Source organism: Elephas maximus, chromosome 7, assembly GCF_024166365.1.
Source record: "Elephas maximus indicus isolate mEleMax1 chromosome 7, mEleMax1 primary haplotype, whole genome shotgun sequence".
NCBI lineage: Eukaryota > Metazoa > Chordata > Mammalia > Proboscidea > Elephantidae > Elephas > Elephas maximus.
This window is the reverse complement of record NC_064825.1, coordinates 15,278,786-15,296,078: the sequence shown is the minus strand read 5'-3', so window position 1 is coordinate 15,296,078 and position 17,293 is coordinate 15,278,786. Positions and strand designations below refer to the sequence as shown.

General features: G+C 38.4%; 1 protein-coding gene across 5 annotated transcripts in view; it reads right to left on the bottom strand.

Annotated features, from left to right (window-relative positions):
- The window catches only part of LOC126078750 (caspase-13-like), a 50,429-nt gene that overhangs the window by 30,228 nt on the left and 2,908 nt on the right, over positions 1-17,293 (bottom strand). For 4 of the 5 annotated variants that reach the window (XM_049889497.1, XM_049889493.1, XM_049889496.1 and 1 more), the window contains exons 2-4: positions 13,825-14,079; positions 9,764-9,873; positions 601-774 (exon numbers count right to left, since the gene is read on the bottom strand). In XM_049889497.1, the coding sequence (XP_049745454.1) occupies positions 601-774; positions 9,764-9,873; positions 13,825-14,079 (539 nt within the window). Of the gene's footprint in view, positions 1-600; positions 775-9,763; positions 9,874-13,824; positions 14,080-16,753; positions 16,855-17,293 lie in introns of those variants that run through there. The other variant, XM_049889498.1, reaches the window with a different exon arrangement.

Genomic DNA, 17,293 nt, shown 5'->3' with positions numbered 1-17,293 from the left:
TCCAGAGCTGACTTTTTCCTGGTAGTCATGACTGAGCTCATATGCGATCTCCTCAAAGAGGCCTTTCTTGCTCGTACCATCAAACGTCACTCTCATTTCATCTTCCTATTTTTTTCTTCTCATATTTCCTTTTTTTTTCACTGACCACTTCCAGAAATTATCTGCTTGCTTATATTTTGATTGTCACTAGAACGTGAGGCCGATGTGAGCGAGAGTTTTCCTGTCTCACACATAGAATAGCCTCTGTTACAAGAGGCCAGACTCCAAACTTATTTGCGGAGTGCAGAGTGCATTCCTGATAAACATTCATTACTTCTAGAAGTTCCTGGGGATTCTTTGGGCTTTATCCCAGTCACTACATTTTGGGACTAAGAATTGTGTGAGTACACGTGTCCATCACTTTCTGTCCAATTTCATGCAACTGAGGATATTTGGAGCTCATAAGAAACTTAGATTTCGATTATCTAGTATCTTAATTTTGCACACACACAAATGTGGTCTGAGGTTGTTGAAGTGTTTGCCTAACACTATAAAGATAATTTGTTAGAAGGAAATGAGTGTTCAATGTGCATATGTTTGGGGTGAACGAAGGGCCCTCACCATGGCTGTGAGTTGTTTTTCCACATCCACTCTGTAGCCCAGGCCCTCAAGCAACCTCTTCATCCCTTCGATGTCAACTTCGGCCCCCTTCCTCAGAGAAAGGTTTTTAAACTCAATATTGCATATAATGAGAGCCAGACGAGTGCGGCCCTTCTTCTCTTTGACTGGATAGATCTGCAGAAAATGGATAGGCTGTGAGTTTGGCTTACCTGAGTCTCTTTTAAATTTCCGTAGGCTAATCAGTGTTGCTGCCCTCTTCCCTAACCTCTACCAAAGGGCACTACCTTCCTGTCACTTCGTAACGGATTGAGTTGACAATGGAAAGAAGTGAAGGAATTAGGAAGTGAAGTGTTTTTCTAGAGCCCAAAGCAGGAACCAGGACATGACTGGCATGGTTACTGAAGGATGTTGGTGAAACTAGAATAATTCCTTTCTTCTTCTTCACTTCACTTTTCTCCACTTACTCAAATATTTCTTAGCCATCAAGGTTCAGATCAAATTTCATATAAACTAGGAGACATTCTCTATTGGATCTAGTAAAAAGTGAATGCATGCAAGAGCTTTTACTTTGGTAACATGACTATTCTGGTACTATTTTTAATACATGAAATTATAAAGCTTTGTAGGCATGAATTTTATATATATATAGTACTTTAGCTGAAGGTTTACAGAACAAATTAGTTTCTCATTAAACAGTTAGTAAGATGGCTAACTAGTCAGACACTGCTGCTGAACCCTCTTGCAACAAAGACTCTAAGAAACAAGTGAATCGATTACATATATGACAGTCTATGATCTCTGAGCATCAAACGCAGAATTAAGGAATTGATCTAAGTGATGGTGGACCAAGAGACCGTGCGGAAGCAGTGACGAGTCGCGGAGCCTGCACAGCACCTCAGCTTTGATTTCTTGGTGCCATTCTTTGGAGTGGCAGTGGTGGCAGGACTTATGGTAGTTTCCTGAGACACAGCAGCTTCAGCAAAAGAAGACAAGCAAAGTGGCACACCCCTGACCCTGTGGTGTGTCTACAGTGGGGCTGGCTGCAGAGTTTAGGAAGCAGTTGCTTCAGTGAAAGAAGGCAAATGAAGTGCCAGCACCCCAAACCCCTGGTGTGATGGCCGTGGGACCGGAGGTGTTGTTTTGGACAAAGCTGCTTCAGCAAAAGAAGAAAAGTGGGGTAAGCTGCCCTAACCCCCTGGGGCAATCTCATCAGGGACCCAGCCAGCGCACACAAGCTACACATGCTTCAGGAATCTAAGATAAAACAGTGCTTTCGACACAAGATAAACATTTTTGTCTAATTTACCGAGCAGATCTAATAGCTCCTTCTTCTGAAGATACTCTCTCCTATCTATCTGATCCCTCCCCCCTCTGCCCCAGCCAGCTTCATTAACAGTTGAATTCCCTGGGCCTGAGATAGAACTGGCTGCAACCTCTCTGAGCCATTCTCCTGGAGTGGTAGAAGGAGAAAATTAACAAATGGTGGAAAAATACTTTCCAGACTCCCCTAATCTGGAAGCACAGAGCAGAAGCAGCTCCAGTTCAGGCATAAGTCATCCACAAACTTTAGCTTTCACTCCTACAGGGATCCAGGTGGCTATTATAATGCAAGGACAAACCTGCTAGAGGTCTGACTGTAATTGTTTCAGCTGTGCAGTGGACAGGTTGGTTTTGGAGGTCTGATACTGCTCTGCATATTAAACATAGCCCTCACCTACCCACAGCAGGGACCTGAGGTCTGAGGCTCCATCCACCCCACCCAACCACCTGCAAAAGGGGTCTGAGGATAGTGGTGCCTACCAGTGTTTACAGGTATAAGCATTGGGTGCCTAAGGTACAGCTGCAGAGCCCACCCACCAGAGCACTCTAGAGAACAGAGACACTCCTTCCTCACTGACACTTGGGGGAAGGCTGTCAGCACCCTGACCTCCTCAGAGTGTGACCCCCTGCTGCTACCAGAAATCAGTGCATACAATCATCACCACTACTCCTCGAAGATAGTAGGTGAGAGCCTATACCACACACTAGGTGACCGACTATCAGGACACTAGAGCTCAATCTACACAAGAATAGTGAATGGACTTCTAGGCTCATATACCTGGTAACAGTTCTAGCCATCTGGTAACAGGACATTAGTGCTTCAAAGGCTCCAATAATTCAAGTTAGCACACTCTAGTAGCCTATTCGGGTATATTGAAACAAATCAAAGCAAGAAGCTAGGAACAGTGAGCAAACATAAAATAAACTATTACAATAACTTATAGATGGCTCAGAGGCAGCAGTTGATAAAAAATCACATAAAGAAGCAGGCCGTGATTGCTTCAACAAACTCCCAAAAGAGACAATCAAGGACTCTCCTGGAAGAACATGTATTCCTGGAGTTGCCAGATGTAGAATACAAAAGATTAATATACAGAACTCTTCAAGATATCAGAAACGACATCAGAAAATACACCAAGCAATATACAGAAAAAGCAGAGGAACACACAGATAAAGCACTTGATGAAATTAAAAATATTATTCAAGAACATAATGAAAAATTTAATAAGCTCCAAGAATCCATAGAGAGACAGCATTCAGAAATTCAAAAGATTGACAATAAAATTACAGAATTAGACAACTCAGTAGGAAGTCAGAGAAGCAGAATAGAGGAAGAGGAATGCAGAATTGGGGAGGTGGAGGATAAGGCACTTGGCACCAATATATTTGAAGAAAAATCAGATAAAAGAATTAAAAAAAAATGAAGGAACCCTAAGAATCATGTGGGACTCTATCAAGAAGAATAACTTGCAAGTGATTGGAATACCAGAACAGTGGGGATAAGAGAAAATACAGAGAGAATTGGTGAAGATTTGTTGGCAGAAAACTTCCCTAACATCGTGAAAGATGAAAGGATAGCTATCCAAGATGCTCATTGAACCCCATACAAGGTACATCCCAAAAGAAAGTCACCAAGACATATTATTATCAACCTTGCCAAAACCAAAGATAAAGAGTAAATTTTAAGAGCAGCCAGGGATACGTGAAAAGTTACCTACAAAGGAGAATCAATAAGAATAAGTTCAGAATACTCGGCAGAAACCATGCAGGCATGCAGGCAATGGGATGATGCATATAGAGCATTGAAGGAGAAAATTTCCAGCCAAGAATCATATATCCAGCAAAACTCTGTCACAAATATGAAGGCAAAATTAAGACATTTACAGATGAACACAAGCTTAGGGAACTTGCAAAAACCAAGCTGAAACTACAAGAAATACTAAAGAGAATTCTCTGGTTAGAAATTCAATAATGTCAGACATTAGCACAACACTAGAACACAGAACAGATTATCCAGATATCAACTCAGATAGGGAAACCACAAAAATAAAATAAGTTAAAAAAAATGCTCCAAACAGGGAATCAGTGACATCATTATGTAAAAGATGACAATAGTCAAGAAAGAGGGACTAAATAAAGTAGGCACAGAGCTTCCATATGGAGAAGATATCAAGGAGATATAGGAAGATAAAAGTTACATTTATACTTAAAAAAATACAGGTCAATGTTAAGGTAACCACAAAGAAGACTAACAATCCCACACTTCAAAATAATAACCAAGAGAAACATAAAGACTAAGCAAAAACAAATTCAAATACAATGAAAAAGAGGAACACACAATTTCCAAAGAAAAACTTCTCACCACAAAAAAAGTAAGTGGAAAAATAAAACTGTTAACAACACATAAAAAAAGACATCAATATGACAGCACTAAACTCATACCTATCTATAATCATGCTGACTGTAAATGGACAAAATGCACCAATAAAGAGACAGACAGTGGTGGAATGGATTAAAAAACGTGATCCAACTATATGCTGCCTACAAGAGACACACCTAAGACTTAGAGACACAAAGGATGGAAAAAATATATATCAAGCAAGCAACAATCAAAAAAAGAGCAGGAGTGGCAATATTAATTTCTGACAAAATAGACTCTAAAGTTAAATCCACCACAAAGGATAAGGAAGGAAACTAAATAATGATTGAAAGGACAAAATACCCTGGTGGCATAATGGTTAAGTGCTACAGCTGCTAACCAAGAGTTCAGCAGTTCGAATCCACCAGGTGCTCCTTCAAAACTTTATGGGGCAGTTCTACTCTGTTCTATAGGGCCGCTGTGAGTCGGAATCGACTTGACAGCAGTGGGTTTGTTTGTTTTTTTTATACCAAGAGGATATAAACATATTGAATATTTATGCACCCAATGCCAGGGCTGCAAGATACATAAAACAAATTCTATCAGCACTGAAAAGTGAGATAGACAGCTCCACAGTTATAGTAGGAGACTTCAACACACCACTTTCAGTGAAAGACCGGACATCCAGTAAGAAGCTCAATAAAGACACGGAAGATCTAAATGACACAGTCAACCACCTTGACCTCATAGACATATACAGAACACTCCAACAAACAGCATCCAAGTATACGTTCTTTTCTAGTGCACATGAAACATTCTCTAGAATAGACCACATTATAGGTCATAAAGCAAGTCTTAGCAGAATCCAAAACATTGAAATATTGCAAAGCATCATCTCTGACCATAAGGCCATAAAAGTAGAAATCAGTCACAGAAAAAGCAGGGAAGAGATCAAATACTTGGAAACTGAACAATACCCTGCTTAAAAAAGATTGGGTTATAGAAGACATTAAAAAGGGAATAAGGAAATTCATGGAGCCCAACAAGAATGAAAACGCTTCCTATCAGAACCTTTGGGACACAGCGAAAGCAGTGCTCAGAGATCAATTTATATCAATAAATGTACACATCCAAAAAGAAGAAAGGGCCAAAACCAAAGAACTATCCCTATAACTTGAACAAATAGAAAGAGAGCAACAAAAGAAACCCTCAGGCACCAGAAGAAAGCAAATAATAAAAATTAGAGCAGAATTAAAAGAATTAGAGAACGGAAAAACAATTGAAAGAGTTAAAAACTCCAGAAGCTGATTCTTTGAAAAAATTGATAAACCATTGGCCAGACTGAAAAAAGAAAATCAGGAGAGAAAGCAAATAACCCAAATAAGAAATGAGATGAGCAATATCATAACAGACCCAACCGATATGAAAAGAATCATATCAGATTACTATGAAAAATTGTACTCTAACAAATTTGAAAATCTAGAATAAATGGATGAATTCCTAGAAACACACTACCTACCTAAACTAACACAAACAGAGGTAGAACAACTAAATAGACCCATAACAAAAGAAGAGATCGAAGAGGTAATCAAAAAACTCCCGACAAAAAAAAAAAAAAAAAAAAAACTCTTGCCGAAGGCTTCACTGCAGAGCTCTACCACGCTTTCAGAGAAGAGTTAACACCACTACTACTAAAGGCATTTCAGAGCATAGAAAAGGACGGAATACTACCTAGCTCATTCTATGAAGCCAGCATATCCCTGATACAAAAACCAGGTAAAGACACCACAAAAAAAGAAAATTACAGACCTATATCTCTCATGAACTTAGATGCAAAAATCCTCAACAAAATTCTAGCCAATAGAATTCAACAACATATCAAAAAAATAATTCACTATGACCAAGTGGGACTCATACCAGGTAGGCAGGGATGGATCAACATTAGAAAAACAATTAATGTAATCGTTCATATAAATTAAACAAAAGTCAAGAATCACATGATTTTATCAATTGATGCAGAAAAGGCATTTGATAAAGTCTAACATCCATTCATGATAAAAACTCTCAGCAAAATAGGAATAGAAGGAAAATTCCTCAACATAATAAATGGCATTTATACAAAGCCAACAGCCAACATCATCCTAAATGGAGAGATTCTGAAAGCATTCCCCTTGAGAAAGGGAACCAGACAAGGATGCCCTGTATCACCACTCTAGCCAGAGCAATTAGGCAACATAAAGAAATAAATGTCATCCAGATTGGTAAGGAAGAAGGAAAAGTATGTCTATTTGCAGATGGCATGATCTTATACACAGAAAACCCTAAAGAATCCTCAAGGAAGCTACTGAAACTAATAGAAGAGTTCAGCGGAATATCAGGATACAAGATAAACATACAAAAATCAGTTGGATTCCTCTACGCCAACAAAAAGAACATCAAGGAGGAAATCACCAAATCAATACCCCCAGGAAGTTATAATACTTAGGAATAAATCTTACCAGAGATGTAAAAGTCCTATACAAAGAAAACTAGAAGACACTACTGTAAGAAACCAAAAGAGGCCTACGTAAGTGGAAAAACATACCTTGCTCCTGGATAGGAAGACTTAACATTGTAAAAATGTGTATTCTACCAAAAGAAATCTATAGATACAATGCAATCCCGATCCAAATTCCAATGACATTTTTTAACGAAATGGAGAAACAAATCACCAAGTTCATATGGAAGGCAAAGAGGCCCCGGATAAGTAAAGCATTACTGAAAAAGAAGAACAAAGTGGGAGGCCTCACTCTGCCTGATTTTAGAACCTATTATACTGCCACAGTAGTCAAAACAGCCTGGTACTGGTACAACAACAGATACATCAACCAATGGAACAGAATTGAGAATCCAGACATAAATCCATCCACATACGAGCAGCTGATATTTGACAAAGGCTCCAAGTCAGTTAAATGGGGAAAAGACAGTCTTTTTAACAAATGGTGTTGGCATAACTGGATCTCCATCTGCAAAAAAATGAAACAAGACCCATACCTCACACCATGCGCAAAAACTGACTCAAAATGGATCAAAGGCCTAAATATCAAATCTAAAATGATAAAGATGATGGAAGGAAAAATGGGGACAATGCTAGGAGTCCTAATACATTGAATAAACAGTATACAAAACATTACTAATGATGCAGAAGAGAAACCAGATAAACGGGAGCTCCTAAAAAATCAAACACCTATGCTCATCCAAAGACTTCACCAAAAGAGTAAAAAGGTTACCTACAGACTGGGAAAAAGTTTTTAGCTAGGACATTTCCGATCAAAGCCTGATCTCTGAAATCTACATGATACTGCAAAAACTCAACTACAAAAAGACAAATAACCCAGTTAAAAAATGGGCAAAAGGTATGAATAGGCACTTCACTAAAGATGACAATCAGGTAGCAAACAGATACATGAGGAAATTGCTCACTATCATTAGCCATTAGAGAAATGCAAATCAAAACTATAATGAGATACCATCTTACTCCAACAAGGTGGGCATTAATAAAAAAAAATAATAATAAATGTTGCAGAGGTTGTAGAGAGACTGGAACACTTATACACTGCTGGTGGGAATGTCAAATGGTACAACCACTTTGGAAATCAATTTGATGCTTCCTTAAAAAGCTAGAAATAGAGCTACCATACAATCCAGCAATCCCACTTCTAGGAATATACCCTAGAGAAATAAGAGCTTTTACAAGAACAGATATATGCATACCTATGTTCATTGCACCCCTGTTTACAATAGCAAATAGATGGAAGCAACCAAGACGCCCATCAACAGATGAATGGATAAACAAATTACAGTATATTCACACAATGGAATACTACCCATCGATAAAGAGCAGTGATGAATCCATGAAACATTTCATAACATGGAGGAATCTGGAAGACACTTTACTGAGTGAAATTAGTCAGTTGCAAAAGGACAAATATTATACAAGACCACTATTATAAGAACTGGAGAAACAGTTTGAACAGAGAAGAAAATATTCTTTGATGGTTATGAGAGCAGGAGGGAGGTAAGGAGGGAGAGGGGTTTTCACTCATTAGATAGTAGATAGATTTTATTTTAGGCGAAGGGAAAGACAACACACAATACAGGAGAGGTCAACACAACTGGACTAAACCGAAAGCAAAGAAGTTTCCTGAATAAGCTGAACGCCTCGAAGGTCAGCGTTGCTGGGGGGGGGCGGGGTTTGGGGACCATGGTTTCAGGGGCCGTCTAAGTCAATTGGCATAATAAAATCTACTAAGAAAACATTCTGCACCTCACTTTGGAGAGTGGCGTCTGGGGTCTTAAATGCTAGCAAGGAGCCATCCAAGATGCATCAATTGGTCTCAACCCACCTGGAGCAAGGAATAATGAAGAACACCAAAGGCACCAGGTAATTACAAGCCAAAGAGACAGAAAGGGCCACATAAATCAGAGACTACATTAGCCTGAGACCAGAAGAACCAGATGGTGCCAGGCCATAACCGATAACTGCCTGACAGGGAACACATCAGAGAACCCCTGAGGGGCAGGAGAGCAGTGGGATGCAGACCCCAAATTCTCATAAAAAGACCAGCCTTAATGGTCAGACTGAGACTAGAAAGACGCCAGAAGTTATGGTCTCTAGACCTGTTATCCCAAGACAGGAAACATTCCAAAGCCAACTCTTCAGACAGGGATTGGACTGGACTATGGGATGGAAACTGACACTGGTGAAGAACGAACTTCTTGGATCGAGTAGACGCATGAGACTATGTTGGCATCTCCTATCTGGAGGGGAGATGAGAGGGCAGAGGGGGCTAGAAGCTGGCTTAAAGCACATGAGGAGAGAGAGCAGAGGGAAGTACTGTGCTGTCTCATTATGGGGAGAGCAATTAGGAGTACATAGCAAGGTGTATATAAATTTTTGTATGAGAGACTTACATGATTTGTAAACTTTCACTTAAAGCACAATAAAAATTAATTAACAAAAACAACAACAAAAAACTGTACTACAGTGTTTTATGACATTGGTTATCAACCGCATGACATGTCATCCCTCTCCTTTCTCAACCTTGGGTTCCCTATTACCAGCTTTCCTGTTCCCTCCTACCTTCTAGTCCTTGCCCCTGGGCTGTTTTTATATATATTTTAAAATGCTTCATGTCTAATATCTAGGATTTTAGCTGGAATGCAAACAATTACTAGTCAACCATAGTATCTTATAAATATTTTGATTCCATGACTACAGATAAAATTGCCATAAATCCCAAGTATATATAAACAAAAAATGACAAAGGGGTGATTTGCATTTCATCATGGTGTTAAAAGAGAATCTTCCTACCTCAAAGCATCTATAAAAGATTATCAATGCCCCCCGCAACTAGTGTTTTCAGAAATTGTGTATTTAGAAAAGAAAACTTTTCTCTCGCTCTCTTTTTCCCTGCTTTCTCTTTCAAGCACAGAGTACAGCACCTCTCCAGCCCTTTCTTTACACAGTCTCAGGAATTCTTCTTGAGGACAAAGCTTGAGGGTATCTGTGAATTCTGCTGACTCATCTGCTCCAGCCTCGATATCCGGGCAAACTGCAAGATACATCACAAAATAAAGATTGTGACATCTGCCCCAGTTGCTCAATTATTAACTAAAAGATGGACAGAGAAAGGAAATTCTGGAAAGAAGACTTTTTTAACATGTAGAGGTTATAGTTAAGAAGAGAAGTCCTTAGTAGAGAAGAAGTTTCACCCAAAAATGCCACAATAGGTTCTCATAGCTCTGAGGAAAATGCCTGTATGATTTGAGGTCAAATTTGACCCAGTTGGACTTTCCATAATCAGCAAATACAGTGTGATTTCCCAATAGTTTTACATTAGTGTGCTCATTCATATTGACTTTATATTTTCTGTGAGCCAGATTATTTTGACTGGGTCCTTATTAAAATGGTGTATATCAGATATTTAATGTGAGCCACTTGTGCAATTTAAAATTTTCTGATATTCACATTACCAAAAAAAAACTAAACCTATTGTCATTGATTTCCAACTCATATCAACCCTACAGGACAGAGTAGAGCTGCCCCATAGAGTTTCCAAGGAGCACCTGGTGGATTCAAACCGCCGACCTTTTGGTTAGCAATCATAGCTCTTAACATTTATGCCTCCAGGGTTTCCAATATTCACATTAGAAAAGTAAAAAGAAAACAAAAAATTAATATTAATAATATTTTAACAACATATCTAAAATAGTATCTTTCAACATGTGGTACTAGCTACAATTCAAGCACTTAATAGCCACAGGTGGCTAGTGGCCACCATATTTGATGGTATAACATCTCATTTGGAGTCATAGTCCCCTCCCAACTCATGCTATGTACATAGAAACATGCATAAAATAAACACTTTCAAGTTCGAATCCTGTACCATCTAGGTATGATTTTTCAGCCCAAAATCTTAACTGTTCAGGGATAAAGGGACTCAAATATTCCTCATCACATTGTTTAGCCTGCTATTTAAAAAAGAAATGCTGTCTAGTAACTGCAGTGCTGCAGCGAGGGTGGAAGGGACAATTTTTGTCAGAGATCCTGACGTGCTCTAGATGTTCTTGCTTCCAAAGTGCTGGACAACCAACAATGAATTTTTTAAACTATGTTTGAGAATGTGAGGAAATAACTCATCCCTGTTGAAGAACTTTGGTTCTGAGTCATTCTGGCCTGTCCCCTAGAAGAATGTACTATTATCCCACACTGCTTGGCCCTATTTGAGATTGGGCAAGAGACTGGGAAAGCCCGGAGCATTTTTCTAGAGGAGGAAGGTAAAGGAATTCATATACAGAAGATAAGAGAAGTTTACTAATGTCTAACATAACGTGGTTTCTGTCCAGGAATAAACCTCTATGTTCAATTATATGAGCCAAGCAAATAATATTCTGATATGATTTTATTTATGTGAGAAAAGTAATATTAACCTTATAAATTTTCAATTTTTAGGTTTTATAATACCTTTTCTATTTTATTAATTTGTTTTTCATTAGCTTTTTTAATAGAATTTTTTAAATAAATGTTTTTCTAAAAAGTATGTGCCCAAACTCTGGAGAGGCAGTAAACTGTAGGATTCAAGGATACCACATTTAAGGATAACAAACCTTTCGAACATTTCTAGCTTTTCATAGATTAAACAGTAACACATATTCTCTCTTCCCATTCTAGAAAATTCTACCAGTGTAAAGACTTCCAAGACCTGGGATATTCCCTGGACAGAGGGTATGTTTCCTCATCAAAGCCTTCTTCTAGTACCAGTTTATTCACAGGTTTGTACAATTGTCTAGCTTAATAAACATCATCTCCAACACATCCATTATGTGCTCAGGTACAGAAATAGTGTTTTCAAGTAAAAATGGAAGTTAAACAGGATTTCTATTTTACATCCAATTGTAAAAGTAACATCACAATGTAGTAAATATTACAGTGCAGTCCACTGTCCAAAGGGAATTCTAATTAGCCTGGCAGTGTGGCAGAAAGAAATGAAGGAATTAGAAAGTTCAGATATAAATTTGAATTCCTGAGTCTTGTCTGATATCTGATAAACCCTGGTGGTGTAATGGTTAAGAGTTTGGCTGCTAACCAAAAGGTCAGCAGTTCCAATCCACCAGGTGCTCCTTGGAAACCCTGTGGGGCAGTTCCACTCTGTCCTGTAAGGTCTCTATGAGTCGGAATTAACTCTACACCAATGGATTTTTTTAATCTAATATGTAATGAAAATCTCAGGAAACTGATAAAATCAGAAAGAAACTGGCATAGGATCAGAATAAGCCATCTCCCTTGGCAGGTAGGAATCCCAGTGGTTACCTTATCTTATCTCTCTAACTAAATGATAACAGTGTGTGGCACAAAGCACAATAATAAAAAAATAGCTTGGATTCTTCCTATTCCCCATTTCATGCCCTCAATGCTATCTGAGGAGCTGTCAGAACTGCATCTAGGTCCAAAGACCTGACCAGGGGCTTGACATATTCCAACAGTTCCAGTTTACCCAGCTTCCTGGCCTGCTGGGCCCAAGGTGTGGTGGAATAACTTTGTAGGCCTCAAGTGCTGATGGACCCCAGGGAGCTACTGGACCCTTCTTGAGGGAGACTGCACTGCCTCTTGCCTACCACAGGCTCTGTTAATTAAAAAAAAAAAAAAAAAGGTTATTTCAGTTCAGAGCTTAGTGCTCGTTGTAATCCCTGGGTTGCTAAAATCTTTCTGAAGCTCCATTAATTTAGTTCTGATCCCTATTTCCTGCATTATCTCTGCTTTTTTAAACCAGATTTTCCTCACTCCATCCCAGTGTTTGGAGCAAGCCCTAAACTTGCAAAAGAACCAGTTTAGCTATTCATGAGAACTCAATTTACGCCACAGTCTCAGACATCTATCAGACTAGCATGTTATTCCTGCTAGTGGGAATGTCCCTTCTCCACGGAGGAGGGCTTATTGAAAATGCTTCTATTATACAGTGAGTCTGTACAGTTTATGTTGCCTTTTGCTCAGTATTTCATTAATTATTACTGATAAACTCTAGTATTTCAGGGACAAGAATTCCAAGTTAAATTTTGTGGCAAATTGAGTCTGTCACTGGTGAGAATATTTAGGCTCTAGTAATATTCATAATTCAATCTGGATCAAAAGATTTGAAAAGTTGTACAATTTTAGACACTTTGCAGGGCTTGTTCTGATCACATTTTTGTAACTCACAGAAGTGAGTAAGCAATGGAAAGACTTAAATCTTAGCACCTAAATAACAATTATAACTAATTCTGCATGTCTGTTTTTCATTTGTCTGTTCTATATTAGGCATCTGCTATGTGCCACTCTGCTGCTATTCGTTGGTAAAGGAAAAAAGGAAAAAAAAAAGTGTTATTCTGATTTTGGGAAACTTGATAGATAGTTCCGTTTATTGACATAGAAAGGGTGTAGAAGTTGAAGAGATTTGATGAGGGAATCAAGTATTTAATTTTAGGTATGTTAGTTTTGTGACATCATTTGAACATTCAGGGGGAATGTTGAATATGCAGCAAGACCTAAATGAATCTAGAGCTCAGAGGAACATTCCAGACTAGAGCTAAAACCTCAGGAGTCATCAGCGTGGGCCTAGTATTTCTACTGCAAAGCCTTGTGGGGAAGTTACTGGCTTTGTCCCATATCACAGGTGCTGAGACTGATACCTAGGGAGGTTAAGAAACTCGTACAAAGCCACATAGTCACCAAGATGATACAACCTGGATTCCCGTTTATTTAGCCCTCACAATAAAGACTGTGCAATTAGCTATGAATAGCCTAAACACAAGGACTCAGTTTCTTAGCTAACTGGAAACTAAATAAAAGGGGTGGCTTCCAAAAGGACAACGATAGGTTCAGTGAAAATGATATACATAGTAACAGAAGAATGGAAGAATCAGAGAAGACATTGAAGGGGCCTTGGAGCTGATAGATCCTGGAAAATATGATACATTCATTGTGTCTCATTCACACTATGAATGAGTATACATGAATCCAGTCTTACCTTCTGCACTGGTGGACTCCTTTTCCTTTTTAAGGAACATGTCGACAAGGATTTGGGCTGTGTCATAGGGTTTCCGTCGGACAGAATCCAGCAAGACATGAGCCTTGTCTCTAGGTTTGGCACCATAAAATTTTTCTTTTTCCGTGTCCTCCAATTTCAAGTAATCTTTTTCCACTACATCCTCCAAAACGCCACTCAATAGCTCTTTGCCCATGGATTCCAAGATCTTAAATGGGTTTTTTTTGTGGTTGTCTTCTGTCAGAAATAAAAAGATTCTTTCAACTATAGGCACAACTTAAGATTTTTGTCCTCACTTTAGAGAGAGTTCTGTATAATATGTGATAGCCTTAAAAAAAAAAAACACCTTCTAACTATTTCACCATTTCCCCAATAAACTGAATACTCTTTCATTGTACCTGTAGACTCCTCCCACTTTGTCAAATTCATACTAGACTGCATTTAATGATGCATTATCAGTTAAGATTTTCTTTGGTAGCTTTTCATCACCTGTCTGTGGCATTGAGCCTAATGCTAACTTCCCAGCCATCCACTGTTCCTATATTTCCTTTCTCTTGCCCATAGTTCATGATTATGATGATGATTATCCACCTGGAATGTATTCTGTAAGGCAACATTAATGCCCTTTCTCTTCCTCCTCGAAACACCCTTACCTAGACTGTAAATTCCGCCCACTAGACTATACAATCTTTCCTCTTCCCTGTATTTCATTTCCTGGGTGAAAGCACTATGTCTTTGAATCCACAACTTTTTACATACATGCTATATCTACATGGTTGTGTTTAAATGTTTTAAATTACTTAACATGTTTTCTGAATACACAAATGAATGAGCTCTAATTATTTAATATCTTATTCTCAATCAACATTTAGAATTGAAAATAGTATAATGAGTAATCTTTTTATATAGCAGATTAATATGACACCTGGTTAAATTGCCACCCCCTAGGGCCATTTGAATTTTTATGGGGGAACATATAGACCAAAGTCATAATTCTTATGTTTTAATACTACAGGTATGATTTGGGCAGAGTGGTAGATGGGAAGGCAAGACATCTCATCATTTCTCAATTAACTCTATAAAGGTAGTTGTCCAGTTCATCTAGATGTAAGGATATCTGTGACACAAAGTGATATTTTCTTAAAAAAAAAAAAAAAAAAAGGTGCCATGATATTGAACAAGAACTCTGGCTTGGAAGCACCAATCTCATTGTTCATGTTATCATAAGTTATTCTTTCAATAGTGTTTACTGTGCAAATAAAAGCATATGGAAGTTACCAAACATGAATAAAAGTTACCTAATATCAATTAGAAGATCCTGGTGGTGTAATGGTTAAGTGCTATGGCTGCTAACTAAAAGGTTAGCAGTTCGAATCCTACAGGTGGTCCTTGGGAACTCTACTGGGCAGTTCTACTCTGTCCTATAGGATCACTATGAGTTGGAATCGACTTGACGGCAGTAGGTTTGGTTTTGGTTTAATATCAATTAATAGCAACTAATGCTGTATGCACTAATTGTGATAAAAAACATATAAAGCAATATAGATCATTATAATTATTAGCATCTAATAATTATATCCAATATCTCTATTATATGGAAAAGCGAATATAGACACAGAAAAGTCAATTAAGTAAATTACCCAAATGTATATGTAATATATATACTAAGTGGGGTACAGGAGTTGAAACCCAGAGATTCAGAATCCAAAGCCTGCACCCTTAATCGTCACTCTGTGTTACATTATGCTCGGTCAAGAGCTATGTAAAACAATGTAAAGTGCTTCAGGAACTCAGGGAAGACTGGGTAAATTCCAGTGTGTACAGTCACAGAAGCTTCTTTGAAGAGGTAGCAAAGCGCTGGTCTTGAAATATAGTATACAAGTGTTGAAACAGAGAGAGAAGAAATGCAAAGAGCATACAGGCTAATGTGTGGAATATTTACTCTGTCTGACCTCAGGGTTCCTGTTTTGTGTGTGTGTGTATGTGTCCTAAACAAGCTAGGAGAGATTGGACTAGATGAATAGTGTGAGGAGAAATATGGTAGCAATAAAACCAGAGGTTCAGCATTAGGTTCTCTTTCCATCATCTACACATTCTTATGGCTTCAATAATTAGCTTTGTTTGAATGTCTTCCAAATTTATCGAGTCAGCCCAGAAGTGGATCTCACAATTGAGACTCATATATCCAACAGATCATGAGACAGCTTTTCTAGATATCTCACGGACTCTTTAAACTGGGCTTTTTAAAGCCAACGTGCTCATTTTTCATCCACCTCTTTCATTTTCTGTACTAATAAATGAACATATATAACCCCCAAGTACACAAATCTAGTAAAATTTGATGACATTGAACCTCTTCTGACATCTTTATATTTTATTTTCCATCTCGCTCCAAATCGTATTGACTTTATCTGCTAAATATTTGTAGAACCTGAGCGTACCTCTCAGTTTTAGCCGATAATTACTCTAATTAAGATTACTATTCTTCCTTTTTCTTTTCTTTTTTTAAATTACTCCATGAACCTTTCAAATCTACTCTTGTCCCTTTCTAATCTAGTCTTCACAATGAAGCAGAGTGAGTATTCCAAAATCTAGATTTGGTCGTGAAATCTTTCCACTTAATCTCATCTAGGCCTTCTCATTTATTTTGGAATAAGCTACAGACCCTTTGAGAAGGTGTTGTAGGTGGAATCATAGGTTCAAATGTGCCAACTCCCCCCGCCAGAAAAGAAATGTTGAACCCCTAACCTTTGATGCATGTGAAGGTGGAATATTTGGAAATAGGCACAGATATAATCAAGTTAAAATGAGGTCATACTGGATTTGATTGGCCTTGACCCAGTGTGATAGGTGTCCTTATAAGAAGAAAAGGAGAAACACAGATACAAACTCAGACACAGAGGGAAGATACCTGTGTGAAGATGGAGGCAGAGCTTAGAGTTACACCACCACAAGCCAAGGAATGCCTGGAGCTACCAGAAACTGGAAGAGACAAGGAAAGTTCCTCCCCTAGAGGCTTCAAAGGGAGCAAGACCCTGCCAACAACTTGTTTTACAGACTTTGAACCTGGAAAATCGTAAGAGAATAAGTCTTTAGTGTTTCAAACCTCCCATTTTATGGTAAATTATTACATTAGCCCTAGGAAACAAAAGGTTGGCAGTTCAAATCCACCAGGTGCTTCTTGGAAGCCTTATGGGGCAGCTCTACTCTGTCCTATAGGGTTGCTATGAGTTGGAATTGCTCGATGGCAAAGGGTTTGTTTTTTTGGTTTTTTAGGACACAAACACACAAGACCTACTGATTCTTTATGAACTGTGGTCTGCCTATTCCTGCATCTCCTGCTACTACCCCTACGTTGCACATTACATTTCAAACCCTCTGGTCTTCTTTCAGTTTCTAGAAAATCCCTACTGGGGATCATTATGTATGCAGTCTCCCCACTCCCACATTC